Source organism: Ambystoma mexicanum, chromosome 1p, assembly GCF_040938575.1.
Source record: "Ambystoma mexicanum isolate Mex_15411 chromosome 1p, UKY_AmexF1_1, whole genome shotgun sequence".
NCBI classification, from domain to species: domain Eukaryota; kingdom Metazoa; phylum Chordata; class Amphibia; order Caudata; family Ambystomatidae; genus Ambystoma; species Ambystoma mexicanum.
In genome coordinates, this window is record NC_090921.1 from 964,270,932 (window position 1) to 964,297,445 (window position 26,514).

The following is a 26,514-nucleotide window of genomic DNA, read 5'->3' on the forward strand; positions in this document are numbered from 1 at the left end:
TATATGAACCTTCAAAAATGATTAACCCGAATATCATTAGAGATAATACAAAGTAGGTGCAAATACAAAACTGCATAGATATATTACACATTTGTAGCCAAATATGACATGTTATACATAGAAAACATATGCATTTGTAAATGTGAACATCGGAGAAAAGTCATCCATAGAAGTCAAGTAAATAAATAGTATCAATATGATAAACAAGGTACGCTGTACTCTGCCTCATGTCAGATGAGTGCACAATCTGTTGAGGTTAACTGTGATTAGCTCAGATGCGAACCCAAAACTGAATTCTAATACCTCTGGGGGGGAAAAAGTTGGTGCCTATATTTAGACTTAAAGGCTATCGATGTGATAGAGCAGATCTCAGCAATGAAGGGAAAAGGATGTAGCGTTAAAAGAGAGGCGTTTCAAAGGAAAGGACCTAGGTAGAAATCTTCGTTAAGTCCTTTGGGATTAACTGAATCCAATTTATGGATCCAGTACAGTTCTCTTTGTGCTAACTTCTTAGCAAAATCTCCTCCTCTTGGTAGAGAATGTACTGTTTCTAAAATAACCCATCTGAGTTGTGAAATGTTATGACCGTTCTCCTTAAAGTGTCTAAAGACTGGTGATTTGTCGTTCTGTGTTCTAATATTCGACTTATGTTCAGTCCAGCGTTCTTTCGCTTTCCTATTTGTTTTGCCTACATAGTATTTCCCACAGGGACATCTTAAGGCGTAGATGACATTTTTGCTGTCACAAGTGGCATGATCTGATAGGAATATTTTTTTACCATTGTTAGGGTGTCGGATGTATTCACCTTTAATTATGTTAGGGCAATGCTGACAGTGTAGACATGGGTAAGTTCCAGGTTTTTGTATATCTATGCAGTTTTGTATTTGCACCTACTTTGTATTATCTCTAATGATATTCGGGTTAATCATTTTTGAAGGTTCATATATACCCCTGCAATGACACTAGTTTTTTTAATTACATCTCTTGTTATATTCCCTTCATACGTACTTTCCCGTATGTACAGACTTTTTGAGATTATTAAACGAATCAGACTAATTTCTTTAAATGACACTCCTTATTAGACTCCCTTCATACGCATTTTCCTGCATACTTAGACCTTTGTGTCACATTTAATGACTCAGGAAAGCTTTTCACATCCAGCTTTTCACATTCAGCCGTATTTACCTCTTGGCCACTTCTTGCTACCAGACTCGTCTCTTTAAACGGACGTATACATGGTGTTTACATTGGCGACGTCATGTGCGTTTCAGCGTGATGACGTCACAATAATGACGTATATATTAACCGCCATGTTTTTTGGAGGTCTCTAGCGACTGCGGTATCTCCCCGCTCTTACCTGTCTTTCCTGCCTTACAATGACTACAGTAAGTTACTTATTCTAGGACAGGGCCAGACTACTATAACTCTATGTTTCGATTTTGATGCTAGATGGATACTCTTGACACTTTAGACCTTTTTGGTCGTTCTATTTGTAACGAGTGGCGCCTCCATCTTTTAGGTACCGCGCACAGACTGAAAATACTGTTTTCTTTTGACACCAACACGTCCCCCCAGCCTCTGAGGGATTCAGATACAAGCGATTCTTGTTTGGCTAGTAAGTTAACAGACTTTCTTCTCCAACTTTCACTTGATTCCAAAGCACAGTGCTCATTCAGCATCTTTTGCCTCTTTGGTTATACTATAGGGGACCCAGACAGCTACACCTTGTTGGGATGACACACTTGTGTAACAACATGACCCAGTCTATCCTTTAATGTAACACACGGTATGTTTTTTCCCTTTATACACCTAGTGGTTTTTGCAATAGTCCATTTTTACTTACATTTGATTTATAATTGTTTAGGATGAAGACTCTGCTATAACGATATTAACTCTTGTTCCTTGTTACTTTATAACATGATTGCAGACTCCACTAATTAGTGTACTACCTTTTGCTTTAAGAACCTATATGGCTTATTGGATAATTCACTGTCTCTAAAACATTCAGTTGATGTTATTATCATATAAACTGACATTATTATTATTTTGTATATACTTCTCTAGAGTTACTGTGATTGACACAACGAATAACTACAGCCCCTGATGAAGAGAACATTATCTCGAAACGCGTTGGGCATTTGCTCTTTGAACAATAAATCCAGATTGGATAACCAACTCTTCTTTGAACTGATGAATATGTTTCGATACTAAACCGATATCTTGAATTACTATGTTGTTTCATTGAACTTTAAATTGATTTACTCCATTTACTCTGATTCCCCTCTTGGGAATAAACCTTTATTCAGCTTGTTTAAGCGATAAATAGAGTGCAGGGGACGGGAGTTCCCTAATAGGGTTCTTTTTTGGTCTTTGTGTAATTGTACAACCCATATGCCAGGGTTGATTTCTTTTCTCCCCTGCACCTTGAATTACTCTTAAATAGATCCCTCTATTTCATAATAGAGCACCACATACACATTGAAGTCAGTTATACATTCTGAGTGTCAGGTGTGTTCTTTCCAGTTAGTCTGGAAACATAAACCTGCAGACGATTGGTATGAAAGACCCTCAGAACCTCCTTGGGGTTGCCCAAGTCTACCAAACAGTTGACATCTCCATGTTTTCCTACAACTTTGAAGGGTCCGGTCCACTTGTCCTGTAAATCCTTCTGTCTTACTGGAACTATGATGAGAACCTGTTGGTCTGGAGTAAACTCCACCATGTTAGCCTTCTGGTCATGCCAATGCTTGAACAGTTTTCAAATTCTCAGAAGCCTCTGTCATCATCTGCACCATCCTCTCTCTGAGGTTTAGCACATAGTCAGTAATCCTTACTGGCTTGAGGGAAGGAGCACCCTCTAGACCCTCCTTAATCAGGGCCAAAGGGCCTTTGACAGGATGACCATAAAGTAACTCAAACAAACTAAAGCCCACTCCGGCTTGAGGAACATCTCTATAGGCAAAAAGAAGACATGGCAGAAGAAGGTTCTACTTTCTTCTAAGTGGTTCTTCTAAAACGTCATCATGCTCGTCATAGTTCTATTAAACCTCTCTACTAACCTATTTGTCTGAGGGTGGTAAGTAGTTGAGAACTTGTAGGTGACCCCCCAGGTTTTCCACATGGCCTGCATGTAGTGGGACAAAGTTTGACCCCCTGTCGGGTACAACCGCCTTACGAAATCCTAGGGCCTTAGCCACTGCCTGAGCAGTAACAGTTCTCATTGGAATAGTTTCAGGGTACCTAGTGGCATGGTCCACTACAACCAATACAAAACGGTTGCCTAGAGAAGTTGAAGAGTCGAGAGGACCAACAATGTCAATCCCCACCCTCTCAAAAGGAACTCCCACAACTGGGAGAGGCACTGAAGGTGGTACATTTGTGGCTCCACTTTTACCAGATAACTGGCAAGTGTGGCAACTCCTACAATGTTTCTCAATTTCTGCACCCATCCTGGGCCAGTGAAAGTACAATGATATCCATTCCTTGCTCAGGGGGACTTCATGTGCTAACTGTAGGAATTTGGATCTCAATTCCTGGGGTATCACCAGAGTCCTGAGGTCCACTGGAATATATTTCATAGGCTCACTGTTGAGGTCCATCCTCCCAGTACTGCCCAGCTGGTGTAGACCTTCTAGAGAGGGATCCTCTCTCTGTCCCCTACTGCAATCTGTCCTTGAGTGTCCACCTTCTGCAAGCAAAGTCTGCAGATAAGGATGGTCTCTTGGATCCAGAGCTTCCAGACAGGATTGAATCTCCTCCACCTCTGACTCATCAGAAGATGGTTCTTCTGGGGATTCTTCTAGCATCAACTCAGCCTCAGCTGGTGGTGGGGTCACAGGTGTGACCTTTTGGTTTTCTTCTACAGGAACTGCCTTCCTTGAGGAAGTTTTGGGCGTGTGGCCCTTCTTTGCTTTGGAGACTCTGAGTTTCCCCTTGGTCTCAGTTGGAAGGTCTCTTAAGCTTGCCTCCCTTGCTTTCCTTGTCGGCTTCTTTCTCTTCTTAAAGGGTGGCTTTGGGGTGCTGGAAACTAAACCCAGGGCCTTCAAGTCATTGCCCAAGAGTAACCTACCTAGCACTTCTGACTGGACACTCACAGTATTTTATTTTTACAGTCATATCATTACATTTAATAATAGCTGGCCATATAGGACACATTTGGAATGGACCTCCTGCTAACTTGGTAAGCCTTTTGGGAGCCTTAGCAGCTTCCCCGGGTTGAAAGAAACTTTAATCTACCACAGTTAAACTGGCCCCAGTGTCTCTAATGGCAGAGGTCTCTTGACCATTTACAAGTGCACTGTCTTTAGAATACTCTTTAGTATTATCAGGAAGTGATTTATATAATTCAATATTCTGTGTTTCCACCAGTTCCAGAGATACTAAAGAAACTGTATCCTGAACATCAAAGGGTTCTTCAGCTGCAGTGTGAAAGCTTGCCCCTATCATTGGTATATTCACATCATGTTTGAATGCTAAGCTGACAGAGGGGATCCCTGAAGGTTTACCCCTACATCTGAAAACTCCTTTCACATGGCCACCAGATCCACAAACCACACATTTCCCAAAGGTCTTTTGGAATGGGGGTTTCTGATGACCTCCCTTTGGTTTGGGTCCAGGGGTTTTACTAGTCCTACAAGGTTGTATAGAGGGATATTTACCCTTGTTATGTTTGTGGCCTTCTTTTGGTGGGGGATTTTTGGAATTATCCTTCTTATCCTTTTAATGCTTTTTCCCATCCTCTTTCGTGTCAGGAGCCTCATAATCCATGTGAGTAGCCCTGTTGGCCACCCACAAGTCAGCAGCTATTGCTAGCTTCATGGGGTACAGTTGCTTAGAGTCAGCAAGGTGCTGTCTCAGCTCTGGGAACAGGCATCAAACATATGTTCGAGCATAAAGATGCATCTCATACCATCATAAGCGCTCACCTTGTAGCCCATCTAGTTTCTTTAGGCTTTCACACACCCATGTGGCCCACAAGTTACCATCTCCCTTCTTGTGGCCCCTAAACCTTTTAAGGTATTGGGAGGGGGTCTTCCACAAACCTGGCTATGAGAGCAGTTTTTTACCAACTGGTAACCTTGTTTATCAAAATCATTTAACTCCATCACAGCCATTCTGGGGGAGCCTAGATATTACCCATGGAACAAACTCCCTTTCACATCTACCTTGCACTTTACATGTAAACTCAAATGTTCCCAGCCAATCAGGAATATGAGTTGTAGGATCATACAAACTCACCAAATCTTTGGGGAGACATGGCTTCCAGTTCCTGGAGGTGTCGGACATAAAGGACTCTGAAACAGAATTGGAATCAAGGGACAACTTTTTCATGTCAAAGTCATGCTGCATCTCTTTTTCTCTGAGTTGCAGTTCCTTCATTTCTTTGTCGCTCATTCAGACTGAATCTCCAGTTTTCAAAATTCAAGCTGCATTTTCATTTTCTCTATTTCTAGAACCAGCTCAGCTGACATGTTAGACATAGGTAGGGGTGAGGTCAGAGGATTTGGCAGTGGATCAACAATTATATTTTGTTCCACTTCATAATCTACTTCACTTTCTGGCAGATGAGGGCTAAGGGTTTAACCTGCACCATCATTATTTTCCAGATCAATTCTGGGAGTAGAGGTTACAGGCATACTCACAGATGTTTGGTAATCCAACAAACTTTGAATTAACTCTGCTTTTTTTCCTTTAGTACGAAGACATTTATCTTTACACAATTCTTACATTTTTCAACAGTACTAGCTATAAGAGCTTCTGCCTTATAGTTTTCCATTGTAGACGTGGTTTAGTACTTTACAGTATAGTAACCCTGAGGATGCATTCTTTGAAATACAATACAACCAGGAGTCAATGTAATCCAACCTACACAAATCCCACTGCTTCCACCAGTGTTGGGGGAGTTTTCCCAAAGTCCCACTTGGAAGTAAGACTTAAGTAAGCTATCCAAGTGGCTTGTAGATCCCAAACTCTTAGTATCAGTCTTTACTACTCAGGAACCTTGGTAGAGTGGCTGAGCAGTCAGGCTTATTTTAAGAGGAAGATGTGAGCTATTGGTAAGTACACTGAACCCAGTTTACTACACACCAAAGAAACACTCAATACATGTATATTAAAATATATATTTATTATATTTATACAAGAATCACTTTTAAATACTTAACACAATAAACCAAAACACTTAGGCATACTTTAGAATACTTTTCAAATGCCACTGCTTAGTTGGTAGTTGGTTGCGGTTACATTTGTTACAGCTATTTACAGTACTGACAGTTCTACCGTATTATCAGTAATAATGCGCACTCACAAATCTAAGCAGAAATACGGTATAGACATTTACTCTGCATACACATATAAAATGGTGACTTTTGGGATGGAAAATTGTTGGTTAGTGTAACACTAGCAGTCCTTTGGGTTACAGAGGCGGTTTCTTGGCACAGCAAGTCTTTTAAGGTCCAAAACTCAACCTTAGCTAAAGGCAGTCGGAGAGGGCTCAAAGTCTTGACAAGCATAGAATACGAAAAGTTCCTGTGGATACTTTACAGTCTCTAGTCCCTAAGATGCAAGAAGACACAATCAACGTTGGAGACCCTGTTAAAGTACTCGCTAAAGGGACACAAGAAGCAGCTTCGGTCAGAGGTAAGGGGGGGGTTGCCCTGGGCCCCTCTATGTGCACTCTAACGCTTTGGAGAAACTTTTCGGATCAAGGTAAGCAATACCTTTTCCCCCACATTACCTTTTGGTTTGAAGAAAAGATTGTGACTGGATTCTCCTTGATGTGGCAGTGCTGGATCCGACCTTCAGATTCCTTGGTCTGATGACGAAAGGCAGGACAATGGATGGGATTTATCAGCAGCAGTCTCGAGGGAGGACCTCTGGCATGGTTTTAGCAACTTCTCTGGTCACTCTGCGGTTTGGCGCCTTTTCTGCAGCACCAAAAAAGGACGCGATTCACCCGCTCTATCTTCTTTGGCTCCTGAAGTCCTGCCTTATGCAGAGGGGACTTGGACGGGTCACATTATTTCTCTGCAGGTTCACCTGTGGCTCATCAAAGACTTGGGCGGATTCAGCCTTTCCACGACGATGCACTTCAATTGGGTCTGAGGTCTCCTGGTATTGGGGTTCCACAGCTCTGGAAGCTCACAGGACCTCAGGAGATGGCTCTGATTAAAGTCCATCTTGGGACTGGTTGTTCCCACCAGTTAAAGGGAAGTTGTCCTCTTCGGAGTTCCTCTGTCACATAGAAAACGGGATCAGGACAGCAGTTGTCGCTTCAGGGGGTTGCAAAGGGTCTGCAGGCATCTCTGGTCCTCCTCTTCTTCGGTTACTTCAGTTTCCTATGGTTGACTTGCCTTTCACCTCAGGAACCTCGCCTTTTATTTCTTTTCAGCAAACACTCCTCTGCAATCTCACTCAGAAGTTTACAGAAAGGGGTGGGTGGCTGTCCAATCAGGATAGCCCACCCCAATGGGAGCTGGTTCCATTCACAGACTCAGGCAGACAAAGAGCATGGGAGTATAAAACTCCTCCCCCCACTTCTTCCTGCCCAGACACACTGGAGCCTAGGTGGGGACACCACGCTAGAAATTGTGAAAATGGAAAGAGGCCCTGGCCTGAGTTAGTACTCGGGTGCTCCCCTATCACGCCTAACTGGGGCTAAGGACATAGCCTGCGGTAAAAATTAAACGCAATAGTTGGTAGAACACATCCACTGCCACCAGCCATAACTAGAATGCTGTCTATGTGACTAAAAAGTCACAGGAGCAGAGAGAAGGGGAACACTAAGGGATTCATTACAAATCTGCCTGTCTGGAATTAAGGTTGCTGGTAGCAATGTACCAGCACCCATTCTGGACCGGCAGACTACAACTGTGTCTGCCGGGGCCTCTGCCCTGGTAGACACAGTGGTCATGGAAGCACTGGTACCGTTAGCAACGGTTCCGGTGCTTCCGAGTCCCCATTCCTGTGGAGTCCTCTGGGACTTCACGGGAATGGGGACTAACATTTTCCGCCGCCTGACTTTCCGGGCCTGCCAGGACTTGTAATGCCCCGGTGGCACCAAGAAGTCAAGGGGCAGAAACAGTTTTACGAGGTTGGCGGCAACCCGCCGGTGACACCGGCGTGTTACCGCCAACCTCGTGATGAGGGCCTTAGTATCTCCTTAGCACTCCACATAAGGTGGTGTGTGACAATCTGTCAGAATATAAAGTTTTAGGAGAGATACAAAGTATCTCTCTATCATTAAGAACTATAGTTACTCTAGGATATTGAAAAAGAAACTCTAAGGAGAACTCAAGGGGTTCCCAGCAACGCTGCCCATAAGGAGCTGTGTACTACAATAGTAAAATACAGATGCCTTAAAGAGATATGAAGGAAGGTAGACTCCATAGAACAGGTGAAACACAAAGAACAGAGTTCCAAAAAGACAGAGCCAATAAGAATGAATGAGTGGGAAACGGCTCCACTCATTCAGGATTAAAGAAAAAGGTCCATAAAAAATATAAATCTCCCTAACACCAGTCCCCCAAAATACAGATGCAGCAAGTACTTTCAGAGAAAGCCTGGCCAGCCAGCCCTCGCTCTGGGTCTTAGGGTTCTTGAGGGGTAAGTTAAGACCAGCATTGCCAAAGCCCATAAGCTAGGGATGGCTCTACTGATATTTCCATGTAAGCCTTAAGGACAGGGCAATCCCTATAAGAGAATGGGTTTTGTCCTGACCTCTGAGTTCAGAGTTCACATAATCCTGGCATGGGTATAGCTTTGCATGGAGCTCTGCAGTAGCCAGCCATCATATACCACCTCCAGATGGTTCATGGGTTTAACAGTGCCCTGGTACGCTTTCTTTCTTGGAGCCCCCACCTGGCCTTGGGCCGAAGTTAGATAGAAGGACCCTTGCCACAAAACACACCCCCACTCTAGGAGCGGGCCAGCAATCTGTACTGGGGACATATGACATTCAAACAACCCCTTCCTGGCGTATGGCCTGTCACTGGCTCACCAAGCAGGTCCTTTAGAAGTTGCCAGTCCCCTTTTCTGGGTCTCTTGGAAAGAGAAGCCTGCTCCCAAAAATCCCCATTATCCCCTAGTGGATCATTGAATGTCTACTGCTTGCCCATACCCAATGAGTTGGAGGTAACACAGCCGCCTGTTCTTCTGCCTCTGGACTAGGTGGTTCAACAATCTGGTTCAGGCTTTTATCCAAGAAGGCCTTTTTCCATTTTTCAAGGGACCTGGAGTATGGTGCGGGAGGTGTGGTCATGTTTCCTCTCCGGAGTGTTTATTCTTTCCCCTAACTTTTTACCCTGACCACCCTCTGTATTTGCCTGAACAGTGGCCCTCTAGGGCTGTCTGCTGCTTTCCTCATAGTACACAGCGGGTTTGGACCTGCACGCATTTATGATCTGGGTCAAAAGTGCCTCTAGGAACAGCAGGCTATAATGCATGGGTTTGTGTACAGCTGATATAACGTTGCAGACTCTGCCATCCACTGAGGGCAATGTGGGCAAGCTCTCCCTCTGGGTACATCTTCTGCTTCTCCAGAGGATCCTAGGTGTAGGTCAAATGGCTGCAGCACAGAGACTACGTGATGATTGATGTGCCCTGTGAGCAGGATTGTGATCTGCACTTCACTTGCTTTCTTGGCTTTGGCTTATTCTGCTGAAGGTAGCAAAGTAAGGAGGCTTTGTGTAGGGGGCTGCACTGCAGCTTTGACCTCGTTATTCGTAGCTGCTCGGTCTGCATGCTACACATGCTTTCTTTCGATGAGGCATACACCCTGGGTGTTCCTCCCTTACAAAGCTATAGCTCACAATATGCACTCCATTGTTCATGCACTATGATTGCCTGCTGTGTGTAGATAGGTTGTGGATGCTGTTCCGCTGCAATTTCAGAGCAGCGCAGCACAGATGTTTGACTTCATAACACATAGCATGCATGCACGTTTGAGAAATGTATAGAAGCCGTACACATCTGGCGGACATTGAGACAAGATGGCTGCTGCTACATGAGAAGCTCCTTTGAAAATTGGGTCACATCACTGGAGCACCCAGGATTAATTTCTAATTTTACACTACCCCCACAAGTATACAGTGGAGAGATTTTATGCAAAGACATCGTCCACTGGATGATTCTGTAAGGGTGAGGAGACATTTAAGCCATGCCCATACCCATGTCCTGAAGAAAGTCAGAATTGTGCAAAGCTACAATAGGAGCTGTCAAAGCCGACCGAAACATGTGTAAACAATGTCCAATAAGTCTCTACTATTTGACAGATGTACACACTTGTAATAGAAGTGGGTGTGAAAAATCGAAGTACCTTGTGTATTTCTTTTAAAGGGTTTTTGTAATTTTACAACCCAGATTATTGTGACTGTACATTGGCATGCATGAAAGTGAGTAAGTGGATGAATGGTGGAATGAGTTTGATGATGTCAAAAGGTATGAACCTTTATTGTTTTTTTTATATAAGCAAACAGTCTGTGTATTTGTTTTTTGTAATAAATCCAAACATAAATACGTTTTTAAAGCTGCGGTTTTATTTCTAAGTTTTCCGGGCTCCTCCAGCCCAGAAAACTTAGAAAAAAAAACCACAGCTAGTGCTTATTTCTTTTAAAAAAAATAAATAGCACTTACCGAGATTCAGCTGCAGCATTCCTGCTCTGGTCTCCGGTCCCCGTCCTCCGCGTACAGCACTAATGAAGGGAAAGCCACCCAGCGGTAGCTTTTGTTTACTACAGCTGGCTGGCTTTTCCTTCATTAGTGCTGCAAAAGCCAGCACAGGAGGGCATCCATTAAAATGGATGCGCCCATGTGCTTGCTTTTGCGAATTTTGAGCTTGAATAACTCAAAATTTTACATAGGAAGTTTTAAAAAAGAGAATGCTAGTATTTTTTTTTATGTTGCCTATCTATTTTTTAAATAACATTTTTTACTAGACCATGCCTTTAAGTGAAAGCCAACCTCAAGCTAGCTGCACTGTGGGCGCCGCTGGCTTGTAGAACAGTGCTGCCTGCTATTGGAATTCACAACCTTGCTTGCATAATGCACTGGGAGCAAAGGATAACAGGCCCAGTCTAGTGCTTTAAGCAGCAAAGGAAGAGGCGTATCCGGATGTGGGACTTCTGCTATGAAGGGTGTAGTTCAGAGGTCAAAGTGGGCCGGAACTAATGGGTATGACGTTCCCTTACTTTTCGGGGAAATTTGCCGTTGTTCCTTTACTTCATGTGACTTGGAGCACAGTTGCAGGACAGAAGGGAAGGGCACCTTTGTATATTTCTACTTCTACCCTAGGGGGGGCGGGGGGGGTTCGGGACGGGGTCCTGCTGTTAACAACCCAGTGTCGCATCATACTGCGCGCTCATTTTGAGGTGCTGGATTGTTTTTGTTTATTTATATAGTTTGCTTGAGATATAACGCCCATTGTTTGTCTTTGGCAATTAAGCATGGATTGCTGCAGACCCGGGGTCTGTACAGGTAATGGGACGGGGCGTTAAGCTATAGTCCTGTGCATGTCCCTTAAGAGGTGCAAATGGTGGGTGATGCGAGCTGCACGCTATGGGTACAATGACAAACTAATGGTGGTCATTTGAGTGTAAAGCGCTCAATTGCTTCCCGAAGCTAGATCCGCGCTCAGTGAAAAACCTAATAATAATACACTTTCTTTCAATATGTTTTCGCCAGTGTTAGCAGTATCGCTGTAAAACACAGCAATGTGGGGGTGGGTTGGAGTGGAAGAAAGGAAGGACCCATGCATGGGGTTAAATTGGGGGAGTGGGGGAGAGTATCTCGTAGGAGGCAAGGGAAACATAGTTCCACTACTTACACTTCGACCCCTGGTGTAGTTTGCCAAATGGTGTTTAATTTAAAGGACCACGGTTTTATTGATAATGTAATTCCTACATGCTGGCTTTTTGGATGCTTCGAGTTATAAGCGATTGAACATCCTCAACAAGGCTGAATCCAAAGCCTCTGTCTTGACATAGACTAGAGTTTTCATGAGAACTGAACATTGATGTGCAACAACATTGGCAAGCAATGGACCCCAAAATTCGTTTCACAACTTCAGGTGGTGCAGTGCTTCCATTCAAGAGTGCGAACATGGGCGAGTTTGTGTTAGAACAGCTTCAGTTTGTGTGTGCATTTGTTTTGCTTTTAACTTGAGTTGGTTCAATGAGCCCACTGACTGACTAGTCAAATCCAGTTGGGTTTTAAGAATATCTAAGAACGAATGTAGAAGGTCTCACTTGAACTTCATTATATATGCGTTGTGTGTGCATGTGTGCAAACTAGGGAGTTTCTGAAAAGCTGGACGGCTGGATGGCTTTTGCTATTAGATGGGTCTCCCAGGCAAGCCCTACTTTTAGCTCATTTTATGTCATTTATTTTGACTCCTGTAACCTGTCTCTGATTTTAAATTATTCGAAATACAAATAAAATTGTGAAAATAATGTTTTATTTCCCATTTATTGATTGTGCAACATTCCTTTGTTCATGGTAGATGGGGACATGCAGTGCCAAGCGAACATCCTAATCACTGAGTTGTTTGACACCGAGTTGATTGGTGAAGGGGCGCTGCCAAGCTACGAGCATGCGCACACACACCTTGTGCAGGTGAGTAAGAATAGGACCACAAACACATAAACAGCGAGTGACTTTGATTTGTAGAATAGAATTCTTATTTTTTTAGGATTATTCCTGTCTGTCTCTTCAATTAATCCGTGACTTTTGCAATGAAATGTCTTCTGTGTGGAATTCTGAAAATTTGGCTTGACGCAATCTAGTCCTAGTCGCCAAACAAATGGGGAATAAATAGCATTCCGTCTCCTGATTTACTGCACTCCGAGGGTGGTTTGCAGGGTGCTGTTGAAGAGAGGACAGCCGGGAAGTGCTTCCATAGTGTACATGTTGGAGAAGAGTAGTTGTCTGCAATTGGCCAAAGACCGAAGGGGGTGAGCAGTGGAGGCTTGGAGGGTTATTTGTCGAATTGGTGGCGCATATGGTGAAAACATAAAAATAGATATGAGGCTGGGAAGCCCAAAAGAAACACACCAACACAGGTTACAAAGGACATACAAGTGCTTTATTTAAAATCTACAACAGTTACCAAAGTCAATTGACAAACGGATAGCTATTCGGCTCTCAGAGTAACGTAACGAACTTCAACAAGGGTTCGATGCATTAGTAGAGAGACCGTACATTTGGAATACTTGGGCTTTTATATCCTTTATCCAGCCCTTGGCCAACCCCCTTGCGGGTTAACCATTCTTGGGATCAGGCCTAGGGTTCCTTGCCAGGTCAATCCTATAATGTATGCATTTTGATCAGTTCCGCTGATACAGTTGTTCATTTATACATAGGTCAGTAATAGGACAAGGTCTCAGTTCGCGACCCCGACAAGTGGCCTGCAGGCATATTAATTATTCGTGTGTGTGTGGAGGTCACAACGGCCAGAATCTCACTCAGAATGTCATTCAGCCTCCATTTTGATGTTCAGGGTGACTTCCACATTACAAGAGAACCTAAAATGGCGGCTAAATCCAAGATGGCGACTTACATTACTTTTTGTTAAGGTCAAGACCTTGCCGCGGAGTCTATTTACATGATAATTTAGACAACTTGGCGTAGGCCAATACACATTCAATTACTGCGATAGGAGGCATAATATTTCAATTCCAACATACCCTCCTTTTGGCCTATGCCAAGTGCTAATATCATTTCTAATACTTTTGCAAATAACTCCATGTATTGTCATTCATACATCCCGAATCACTGTCTGTAATATCTATAGCCATTAGGTCGTTCATCAGAACCTCTTGTAACACAAACTCTTTGGATGCTGTATCTGGGGCATACATTCTATGCCCTATTGTGCTCACTGCTTGAGCACAACACCCCCCTAGCATTCCACATGTACTCGGAAGACATTGAAAACAGCAACAAAGAAATAGCAGGATCCCCAAAATAACCAGAATAACAGAAAGCACCTTCCAACCCGAAGATCGTAAAGAATCCCAGAACCAGGTGCTAAGATTCCAATCTCCTACAGGGATATGTACTTCAGAACTAAGGATATGCAAGTTCTGTATTGCTTTAAAAATTGTCGGCGAGGAATCTGGTACGAAAACACAGCAAGCGGACCCCACCAATTTGCATACTCCACCTCGTTCTGCCAAAATGACATCTAATGCCATCCGATTTTGGAGTGCTACCAATCTTATTGCTTTTTGTTCTAGTGTCATATTGTAGAGTATGTCCGTGGTCCGGTTGATCGTTCTCTCCAGTACCCTTGCTAATCCCCAAAAGGGCACAACTGATTTTGCTATATCTCCCAATACTTGCCCAGGGGTATCTCCGTTCTTGTCCCGCCGTGGGCGAGCCTTAGAAACCTCCAATGTACTAGCTACAAATACCCCGGGTAACAGGATTCCTAAATAACAGGTTCCCTGCCAATCCTTGGGCAACCAGGGAAATGCTAAACTACCACAAACAAAATAAACAGGCCCCCCCTACATACAGAGGCCTGTTTTCTCCTGTCAAATTTACAATGTTCATACAACCTTCAAAATCTCCCATTGGCCGAGTGCCATTTCTTTGTACACAAAAGGGGACCGAATCAGGGCTATGATTTATAGAGTAAGAAGGAGGCACGGCGTCCTTATTGCCCATCGGAGCCATTTTAAAGGAAATTAAAGTTTGAAAAGGAAGAGACAGTTTATCAGACGGCCTAATAGAAGTGACATTAGGTTTACTTCTATTTGCAAAAAGCGAGCATCCCAGGGGAGTTAATTCACGTTTCTCGAAATCATTCAAATTAGTTCCATCAAAGTTCCCTGAGATGCTATGATTCCAACGGCCAAAGAACAGTGCTCTAAGAGAGGCATAGCAAGCAGTCGTTAAAGGTAAAGGGTGAATATACCATCCTAGTCCCTTGTTCCCATGTTGCGGTAAATGAGTGCAAATCCAACAATTACTCTTATTAAAAATGCCATGCGTTGCATTCATTACTATCATTAGAGTGTTATTATGATACTTTTGTCTATGTTGGGAGTCTCTAGGGGACAGAGTGTGAAGGTGTACAGAGGGAGTCAAAGCAGTTGGTACAGTCTCGGTCGGTAGTAGAGGTTTTAGAGGATAGATTTCTTCAAAAGTACCAAAGTCCTACAGCAGTAATTGCAAAAATAACAATTATCATTATCAAAACACAGCAATACGTTTTCGGGGCCCAGGCACATTGTTCATTGTCCAAGTTGGTCACCCCCTTATTCACAAGTCCAGTGCGGGGAGCAGCAGTGGAGGTGGCAGGCATTGTAGTTCCTCAATCGACGACCCCAATGTTCGTTGCTGGCGACGCTACGGTCGCACGATTTCTTAGTCCTTCCCAACCCTAGCCAGCAGAATCCCTTTTTCTTCCTGTTGTTCAACAGAAACTTTCTTATACAAAAGAAAACTTTCAATCACTTCTCTTTCCCAAATGCACGGAAAAACCCGTGCCGTAGTTCTATTTTCTTCGTCGAAGGTTGTACCTGGTGGTACCCAAGATTGTTTGATCCGAAAATAAGGTGTCGTCACTTCCTGAGGGAAGCGACGTATCGGAGGCGACGGAAGTCGCAGAACTTGAAACAGTGTTTTCCGGAAGTGATTTTTCAAAAGAGTGCAGAGACGAAATGGACTGTTCCCCAAGCTCCACGGGGTCAGAGAAATTCTCTGACGCACTCACAGCGCTGTTTGCTACTCCAAGATCAGGGACTGTAGCATCAGCGAGGGGATCTGCTTCTTCTGTAACGTGTGGCGTCGGGTGAGGAAGTTTCTTGACATGCGTTGCGTGGATCCAGTGTTTCTTCCCAGCCACCCGCACTGCTGTCCGGGTGACCAACAGCACCTGGTAGGGTCCCTTCCAACGAGGAGCGAGACAGGAAGACCTTTCATAGGCCTTCACTAGGACCCAACTTCCAGGCTGTATATCGTGTCCTGGGCCCGTGGACCGTACAGGTAAAGTTGAATATACCTGGTGATAAATGAAATGCATGTTTTTAGTTAACTGGTTACAATAGTCTACAAGCAATACATTTTCCACCTCTCTCAGGGCTTTAGGTTTTGGGAGACCCCAAATGTTAGCAGGTCTCCCCATCACTACCTCAAATGGAGAAAGCCCAGTCTTAGTTTGAGGTGTGGTACGCATAGCCAATAATACAATAGGTAAGGCATCTGGCCATTTCAGTTTGGTATCGGCACATGTTTTTGCAAGCTTATTCTTTAAGATACCATTATGTCTTTCCACCAACCCAGCACTTTGAGGATGTCTAGCTGAGTGAAATCGTTTCTCAATATGTAATGCTGTGCATATCTGCAAAATTACTGCTGCAACAAAATGAGGACCATTGTCCGACCAAATTACCCTTGGGAGCCCAAATCGAGGAAAGAATTCTTTTACCATAATCTTTGCAGTGGTCATGGCGGTAGCATCTTTAACGGGGAAAGCCTCGACCCATTTACTAAAGGCACAAATAATTACAAGAACATATTTCAGATTGTTACACCGTTCCATCTCAATAAAATCAAAGTGAATTATCTCGAAGGGAACAGAAGGGGGCCCAAAGCCTCCCCTTGGAGTTACTGTCCCCTTACCCACATTGTGCTGTAAGCAGATCATGCAGTTCCGAACATGACGTTTTGCAGTCTCCAGAATCTTGTTATTCACCCAAACTTGTTCTAACATTTTCGTGATCTGCTGAGCACACACATGTGTAGGACCGTGTGCCATCGTAACCATTGCCAGTACATATGAATCAGGGAGCAACCATTATCCTTCAGATGTATCCACCCAACACCCATCATCATCTAGTTTCCCCATTCCTTCGGCGCACCTTTTAGATTCTTCTACTGTAGCATCAGTTTGAATATCCCGCACAGACCCAATACCTTCATCCATTACATAGGCATCTTTATTTTCTACATGTCTGTGCTAAGGTCTGTGGCCGTTTGCCTGGCTATCAGGTCCGCAAAGGTGTTCCCTTTTCCCACATCATCTATGACCTTACGATGTGCTGCACATTTCATGATCGCTAACTGCCTAGGGAGCGAGAGTGCCGAGAGCAATTGCACTATCAAGGGGCCATGCTGAATCTTGGTCCCATGTGAGGTCAGGAACCCTCTTTCCGACCTGAGCCTCCCAAAGTTGTGAGCCACCCCAAAGGCGTACTGGCTATCAGTATATATATTTACTATACGCCCTTCGGAGAGTTCACAAGCTCGGGTAAATGCTATAATCTCTGCGGCCTGCGCGGAGTTATGCGAAATTCTCTTAGTTTCAACAACTTTACTCAATGTAGTAACTGCGTAAGCAGCTGTAGATGTACCATCTGAAAGTTTGAAGCAGGAGCCATCACAAAACAGCTCCCCTTCTGCATTGTCCAAAGGAGTATCTATAAGATCTATCCTTCCCTTCGTTTCTTGTTCAGTGGTATACAGACAGTCATGTAATTCTTCGTCACCGCAAACAGTGTTTTGCGGGAAAGGTAAGAGTTCAGCCGGATTAAGAACACAACACCTCTTAATTTGAATGTGAGGGGCAAACAGAATTAATTCATACCTTGTTAACCGTGCAGAGGTGAGGTGTTGCGTTTGGGTTTTGTTCAATAGGATATCTACAGAGTGAGGTACCATCAAAATCAAATCATGGCCTAGGACCATTCCCTCACTCTGTTTTACAGACGCGGCAGCAGCAGCGACAGCTCGCAAACATCTTGGCAAAGTGCATGCGACAGGATCAAGGGCGGAGGAGTAGTAGCCGCACGGCCTATTCTTCCCTCCGTGTTCCTGTGTTAACACAGCCAAAGCACATCCATCACATTCATGCACAAACAACACAAAGGCCTTGTCATAATTTGGAGTACCCAGAACCGGTGCAGAGCATAACGCGGTTTTGAGAAGCTCAAATGATCGTTGATGTTCCGATTTCCATGGCAGTGGCAGAGAAATGCCCTTCTTCGTCAAAGCCAACATCGGTTTTATCACTAGCGAAAAGTTCGGGATCCACAACCTACAGTAAGAAGCCATACCTATTAAGGCTCTGACTTCCTTCTGTGTATTTGGAACAGACATGCCAGAAATGTGTTTTATTCTTTCAGGTGTCAATCTTTTTCCCTCCTTGGACAGGAGGTAGCCTAAATAGGCGACCTCCTGACAACAATATTGACATTTTTTGAGCGAAGCTTTATGTCCATTTTTGGCTAGATGAACAAGCAACAGTATAGTGCCTTCTTTACAAGCACTTTCAGAATCTGCAGCCAAAAGCAAATCATCAACATATTGAAGCAGTGTACAAGTAGGTGGCAATTCAAAGGTGGCGAGCTGCTCTTTCAAAGCTCTACTATAAATGCTTGCACTTTCAGTATACCCTTGAGGTGCCCTAGTAAATGTAAATGAGCGTCCCCCCCAAGGTAAACGCAAACAAATATCTACTTTCCTTATGTATAGGAATGCTAAAGAAAGCATTTTTTAAATCCACAACGCTGAAGTGCGTAGCCGTAGCAGGGATCATTGTCAATATCGTCGTTACATCAGGCACGATTGGAAATTGTGGGGCGACAACTCTGTTAATAGCACAAAGATCAATTATGAACCGGTATGGGATTGCATTGTCGCCTTTCTTATATACATGCAAGATCGGACTGTTACACAAACTACCTGTAATCTCCTCGATCACCCCACGATGCACAAAATCGGAGACAATGCATTTCAAAGCACACTCGCCCTCAACTGATATTTTATACTGCGAAATGCGTGGTAGTTTAACTCCATGTTTCAAAACTATTTTAACGGGCTCAATCTGTAGTACCCCGACATCATTGTCGTCAACCGCCCATAAACATTCCGGGACAATGCTAAACTCAGGAGGTAAAGGTCGAATCAGAAACTGAGAATTAGGAAGTTGCTGTGGTGAAACCGTCAGCCGTACTCCATCAGAGGAACAATGAATTACTGCATTCAATTCAATTTCTTTAACAAATTCAACCCAAGCAAATTCTCTCCACAGTTCGAAGTCAGAAGAAAAGGGCAATGGTCCGTAAAGGGATCCAAAGAAACAGACACCGGTGAAGAAACCGGACAGACAATTGGTATACCAGAAAACCCTACGGAAACATTTGTTTGCCCTGACAGTGGAATGTTTGGAACCCGAGAATGATCAATGGAGCACTTCTGCGCTCCAGTGTCTATCAAAAACTGGTGTTTCCTATTCCCTACTAATAATTCAACGTAGGGGCCTTTCTGATTAACGGGAATAGGTGAAGGTTCCAAACCTTGCTTCGGGCAGTCCTAATGAAATAGAGTATCGTCGGAAGGAAGCTCTTCAGAAAGGTAGGCAGCAGAAGGGTGATCAAATATGTTCCTCGAGTCCACACTCGAGGTCTGATTTTCCCGTGAAAAAGGTTGCTGAGGATCTTGCAAAAACTGACCTCTATCAGGGCCCCCTGCTCCAGGGCGGCCCCTAGGTCGTCTACCCATACTCCCAAACGCACTGTTTGACCTTTGTCGAAGGACGGGGCACTGTGCTCGCCAATGACCTTCCTGGCGGCAATAAGCACATTGATTAATATTCACAGAACCCAAAGGAGCATTTCCTTTTGGGAGATACTGACCTCTAGTCTGTGTCGTGCCTCCTCTGGGGTTTCTAACAATTTGTTGTAATAATACTTTGGTTTTCAAATCTCCTTTCCTCTTTTCTATTTTCTCCTTCTCATTATTAACACGGTTCTCATAATACTGAGCCATGTGCAAGACCTCAGATTGAGATTTTGCCTGCCAAGCGCTCTCAGAGGACATAATCTGTGACTGGAAGTCGGGCAACAATCCACGTACAAATTTGTCCACAAACAACCTTTTCCTAGACTCCGTACCCAAATCCTGCCCACTGAAGTCAGAAAATACCTGCTCGAATCTGTTAAAGAATTCGGTGGCGCCTTCAGTTTTCCCTTGAACACAGGCCGTAAGCTTGTCCCAAATAATTCTTTTCTCTGGAATTATAGTTTTTAATTTTGCGACAATTCTATCAGGCAAAGTAAGTATTACCTGTGGTGGTTTCTCACCTGCTGGTCTTTCCCCATCAATCCTAATCATATTAGCCCACGTATCTCCCAACCCTGGCACATCGTCTATTGTCCGTACCTGCTTCCATACATCTACGGGTAGGAGTACAGGGAATAGCAAGTCAATATCACTTAAGGTGAACACAGAGGACTGCAAGACGGACTCTATCTCTTTGTAAAACCCTGTCGGGTTTTTCCTGATATCGGGAACTGATTGTCTAATAGTGTTCACTTCCTGTCGTGAAAACGGGACGTGAACGAATTGCGATACATAATGTGCAGGGATATCCACAGCGGGTGCACCAGTCCCAGTGTTGGCGGGAATCTCAACCTTTGGGACAAAGGTCGGAGGAACCTCTCTCATAGGCAACTGAGATATAGGTACCTCTGGCCGCTTACTAAGCAACAGAGCCAGGTCGAGCGCTAAGGCAGCCGAAGAAGTGTCGGGCGAAAAAGCCCTTTTACAAATCCCCAACAATTCTATGGGGCAACTAACCTTCTTTCTTACACATTCTTCTTGCAGGTACTATACCATTACCTGAATTACCTTTCTTTGCATTTCTACTGTATACTGACTATACGTGTCATATACTTCATCTGGCGGAATCGATGAATCCGAGATCCATCAAATCGCATCTTTGGTACAAATCCATACTTCCTCAGGTGCCGATCTACGACACGGAAGGAACCGTTTCTGTACATACATACTATCGTCTTCGTCATCCTTATCTCGTGACTTTTCAAAGTCCCTCCTATACAAACAATTTTTCAACATGACCATATACTTTCTGCTCTGTGTCCCTCGAAAGTGCCAAAGCATTTAGATCTCTCACCCCTTGTGGAAGATCCGAATTTTGTAATCTATCCCACATCACACATAAATGAGTCCCCAAACCTTCGATAAAAACATTTTTCTCGGGAAAACTGTTCAAATTAGATAATGTGGAAAAAACATAAACTTGATCACCTTTCTCCATACGGTGCTTAGCCCATGCAAACAATTCCTGTTTCTTATCTGCAGAAACAGTATTACGAGTGACGATCTTTGATCCTGCTCCTTGATCAACTTCAGTCAATACGGGACCACTCGGGAGCGGAGGTGCAGGTAAATTTAATAAAGGTGCAACTATCGGCGCAGGAGGAAGGGGCGGTGGGATAGGTGGAGGAACAACAACTAGAGGAATAGGAACAATAGGTTGTACAGGGGGAACAGGAAAAACAGCAGGAACAACAGCAGGAATGGGCAGAGCGCCCAAGAAAGGATCATATGGAGGTGGCGCAGAGGCACCAGGCCTGCGTTCGTTTAACAATTTTTCAATAAATTCTTCAGAAACATGAAAATCTTTAGAGGGGTAAATTTTCTGGATTCCAAGTGAAAAAGCCCTATCCATATTTTTAACTGATTCTGAATGTTTTTCTTTATCATATAACAACGCTTTTTCGGCATTTGTTTTATGACCGCGTGCATGTTTATCCCTACTTTTAAGCTGCTGTAACGCTTCTTTTTTCCAATTCTGTAAAACATCAAAGGCTGCAGGTCTAGCCTTCTTTTTTAGCAAGACCGATTCTAGGTATTCAATACGGGAGATCTCAAAACTGCCATTGATTGGCCACTGAAATTCGGAGGCATGTCTTGTCTGTCTGTGCCAAATATCATTAAATACTATACTACCAATGCCATACTTACAGTACATAGTACATGCCGGAGACCCCTCCTGTGGTGCCAGGCGGCTAAATTCCAAAGATTGTCGATCGCTGCGGAACAGAGCCCTAAAGCAGCTAGACAATTTCCCAGGCATTTCACAAAAAATTGGTGTTACCTGGTCAATAATTGTGTCTGCAGATGCAACACGCCAAATTCAAATTGTCAGGGTTAAATTAAGAGCCGGGTCACGACTGCACCTGACCAAACCTAAGGAGGACCGTACGGTTTATCAAAGAACTTACCTAACGAATTTTACCTTGTGTTTGGTGGTTTCGACAAATCTGCCCGCCTCAAAAATGGACCCTCGTCAAGATGCCGTGTCAGACCACACGACTATCGTCCAAGGATCGGATCGTGCAGCGCTGCCGAGGTATCGCGTCTCGTTCGGTCAGGCCCGCAAAATCACACCGTCCGATCCCGGTTCGATAGTCTGCGTCAACCTTCAATGATCCGGCATCAATCTTGAGGGTCCCTATTCGGGCGCCAACTGTGAAAACATAAAAATGGATATGAGGCTGGGAAGCCCAAAAGAAACACACCAACACAGGTTACAAAGGACATACAAGTGCTTTATTTAAAAGCTACAACAGTTACCAAAGTCAATTGAAACACGGATAGCTATTCGGCTCTCAGAGTAACGTAACGAACTTCAACGAGGGTTCGATGCATTAGTAGAGAGACCGTACATTTGGAATACTTGGGCTTTTATATCCTTTATCCAGCCCTTGGCCAACCCCCTCGCGGGTTAACCATTCTTGGGATCAGGCCTAGGGTTCCTTGCCAGGTCAATCCTATAATGTATGCATTTTGATCAGTTCCGCTGATACAGTTGTTCATTTACACATAGGTCAGTAATAGAACAAGGTCTCAGTTCGCGACCCTGACAAGTGGCCTGCAGGCATATTAATTATTTGTGTGTGCGGAGGTCACAACGGCCAGAATCTCACTCAGAATGTCATTCAGCCTCCATTTTGATGTTCAGGGTGACTTCCACATTACAAGAGAACCTAAAATGGCGGCTAAATCCAAGATGGCGACTTACATTACTTTTCGTTAAGGTCAAGACCTTGCCGCGGAGTCTATTTACATGCTATTTTAGACAACTTGGCGTAGGCCAATAGACATTCAATTACTGCGATAGGAGGCATAATATTATTTCAATTCCAACAATATAAGGCTGCAGATTTGAAATTCAAATGATAGATGTTTATTTTTTTAAAATGTTTTTCAGTTTCATTGTAAAAAATGTAAACACCTAAAATCTACTTGCTGTACTTATTGGATTGGCTGTTGGGACCAGTGGCATAGCACATTGTAAAACGTAAGCAGAGTTACATGTTCCAGGGTGATGTAATGTCATTCTTGACGACATGGGGGTAATACGGTTACACAGAACACCCTCAGTGGAGGTGTAAACAATGGCGATTAAACACAGGAATAGGAGAACAAACTCGCACTCTTGTAATGTTGCCCAGGATAAGACCATTTACAATTGCAATAATGAATGATTATCTCCACAGTTAAGTTATCCTTGAATCTTCTAATGTTTGTGTGATGTGACTTCAGCACCAAATGTTTTTATAATACAACGGGTTTGGACCCTAGGTCTGATATAATATAATAATTTCAAAGACTTTGTTTCGGCCAGATATCTGGCTGTCCTCTGCCCCGAAGGCGCACACTTGCCTGCAGGTAAAAGCACAGAACTTGGAATATATGTCCAGAGATACTAGCTCTACAAGTAGCCATATTCATAATTGTAATTTGGAATGTGTGTCTAATTGAAAAGCAAGTAAGCCCCCAGTAAAGATTATATTAGATAAATCAGTAATGTAGGTGACTGACTCACTTGAACCAGTGCTTTAAGTTAAAGGAGCAACAGTGTCATTCCAACTGATCGATTTACTTAAGAGCAAATGTATTATTTGAATTTCTGTCCAGTGCTGGCCCTACCTAGAGGGTCTCGGAGTGCCTTGCAAAAGTTCAGAAGGTGGCAGGTGAAACTGAAGTAAACACATTTTTCAGGATAGGAAGAAAGTTCATCTGGCAATGCCAGGGGAGGTGGTGTGGCCGTATTAAGTGTGAGACATGTGTTGAGGCTTTTTTGGAAAGTGGTGATGGAGGGTGCAGTGTGGGTACGGAGTGATAGGGCGGTCTAGGCTCTGGGTGCCCCCTAGGTGAATGCTTGTTTTTGTTTGCATATTCGTTTGTAGATTGGAATGCCTAGGAGAAGTTGGCTACCTTGTTGTTTGTGTGGGTGATGGGTGGCAGTTTGTTGTGGAGGCCGGATGGAGTTTTGAGGTGGATTTCTTTGTATACAATGCAGAGTCCTTTGAAAGCAATTCCCTTGGGTTTGGGGAGCCATTGGAATTTGAAAATAGCTCAGGTGACGTGAATGTTGGGAGGTGCAGGATGAATCTTGCTGCTGCGTTCGAGATGGCTTGTAGGGAGCCAGGGTGCTGTTGGGGAGTCCAGCGAGGAGAGCATTCTTGTAGTCCAGCTTGGACGGAATTAGTGATTGGACTGCTGTTCAGAAGTCTTGAGAGGGAAAAATGCGTCTTGTCTTGCGTGGGTGTAGTTGTAGGTTGCATGTTTTGTTGACCGCAGCTGTGTCTAGTGTAAAGGTAAGGTTGTGGTTGATGATAAAGCTGAGGGATTTGACAGGTGTGGAGAGAGATAGGTGTCGATTTTCAATGGTGAGTTTTTTGATCCAGGGTGTGAGGTTGGGTATGTGCCTCGAGGCAGATGAGGTGGTATTCCATTTTGGAGGGATGAGTTTGAGGAAGTGGGTGGCCATCCAGGTGATGATGGTGGAGAGAGAGCTTTTGAATGTTTGTTGTGAGGGAGAACATATTTGGAAGTAAATGTGTCTGTTGTCTGAATATTGGTGGCAATAGACATTGTGTTTGCAAAGGGTCTTTGAAGTTGTCCTACATATAGGTTAAAGAGCAGGGGAGATAGGGAGGATCCTTGGGGAACCCATTCTTTACTGGGGTGGGTTCAGCTCGATAGGGAAGCATGGTGATAAAGTATCTCCTGTCAGTGAGAAAGGAGGTCAACCCGCTGAGAACATTGCCTGAGAGTTTCATCCTGTGGGATACAATGTTTAGGAGCACCGTGTTATTAATGGTGTTGAAGACTGCAGAGTGGTCAAGAAGTATGAGGAAGACTGTGTCCTTCGTCTGTGATGTAGTGGATGTCATTGAGGAACTGAAGTGAAGAACAGTGGTCTTGCAGCTGTGGCTGAGTATGAAGCCAGAATAGAAAGGGGGAGGTGATGTTTTTGGTGATGTGTTTGGAATTGGCACTTGACAAAGCGTTCCATGATTCTGGCAAGTAACAGCGGGATAGTGATGGGATGGTAGTTGTATGGGAGTGTGGCGTTGGGAGATGGTTTCTTGTGGAGGGGGAGATTTGTCCTGTTTTGAATGTGTGGAGGGGAATGTACCATGTGAGATAGGAGTTGATTGTTGAGCCAATGTGGAGCCAGGGTGGTGATGCAGTTGGATGCGACTTGGGGTGGGCATGCATCATCCAGGAGATGTGCTGATTTTGTCTTTGCTTCTAGGGTGATGAGGATGTCATGGTCAATGGGGTGTAATGTGTCCCCTGTGTCCGGGAGTGGGTGTAGAGCTGCAGTGGGGAGGGCTTGTCTGATGTAGTGCATGAGGGATTTTAATAATGAGGTGGATGGAAGTGGTTGATGGGTTAGAGTGTGACTTGATGTTGAAAAGTGTTTGTGTGTGATTGGTGGTGGATTGGAACTAGTGGGCTGCTTTGGCGTTCCATATGCCCATCTTGTATTTGTTGCAGCAGTGTTTGAGTTGTGTCCTGGTGGCGGGGAAGTTCCTTTGCCAAGCTCTTTCAAAGCCTTGGCTTCCTATTTGATGGTGAGGACTGAATGGTTGAATCATGGTTTGTGGTGGCGATTGTGGGGCTTTTTTTGTTTTGAGGCGAGGGTTTTATTGTAAATGTTGAGGTGTATGGAGGGTATGTGTGAAGGGGTGAGCTTCATGAGTGGTGCGAAGGCTATGTCTGTAATGTTTGATTTGTGTGGTTGCAGGGGCGTGATAGATGCCTGGCTGGTGGGGGAGAATGTCGTGTGGCAGAGTGAGTGGGACGGGGATCATAAACCACTACAGCCAGATTTGCTTTCGCACAGATGTGATTTTTGCTTGAAACCAGAAGGTCACGGGTGTTGCCAGCTATGCGTGTGGGATAGGTGGTATTGGGTGAAGCCATAGACGGTAAGCGGAATGACAATACTTTTCAGTAAGAGGTTGTTGTTTTAATGGGAACTACCTAGGTTAAAACCGCCAATGTATATGTGGCTGCAGGGTGTGCTGTGGTTGTCAGTTGTGAATTTGCACCATTCAGTTTAGTAGAAGTTGGGCTTGTCTGTTGGGGGCAGTAAATGTGGTGGATGAATGTGAGGTGCGGGTGTAACGGAGGGGAGCTGCTGGGAAAGAGTGCTTGAAAAGTATGTCTATGGTGTGATGTTGGGGTTGCTAAGTGTGAGCAAGTCATTGTAAATTATGGCAATGCAACCACCTCTTTTCTGTGGGCAATCCTGTTCATGGATGAGATAGTGTGGGGTGGAGCATGTCGGGGATGATAGGTGTATTGTGGGGTTTGAGGCATGTGTTAGAAAGAGTATGTGTGCAAAGCAAGAGTGTGCAATAATGAGGTAATTGATTTCATGTGTGTGCAGGTGCACAGTGGCAG

At 44.1% G+C, this 26,514-nt stretch overlaps 1 protein-coding gene across 2 annotated transcripts in view; it reads left to right on the forward strand.

Moving 5' to 3' along the window:
• Window positions 1-26,514, forward strand: part of PRMT7 (protein arginine methyltransferase 7) — a 936,033-nt gene that overhangs the window by 137,079 nt on the left and 772,440 nt on the right. For both annotated transcript variants that reach the window (XM_069653680.1, XM_069653690.1), the window contains exon 6: window positions 12,497-12,609. In XM_069653680.1, coding sequence (XP_069509781.1) covers window positions 12,497-12,609 — 113 coding nt within the window. The remainder of the gene's footprint in view (window positions 1-12,496; window positions 12,610-26,514) is intronic.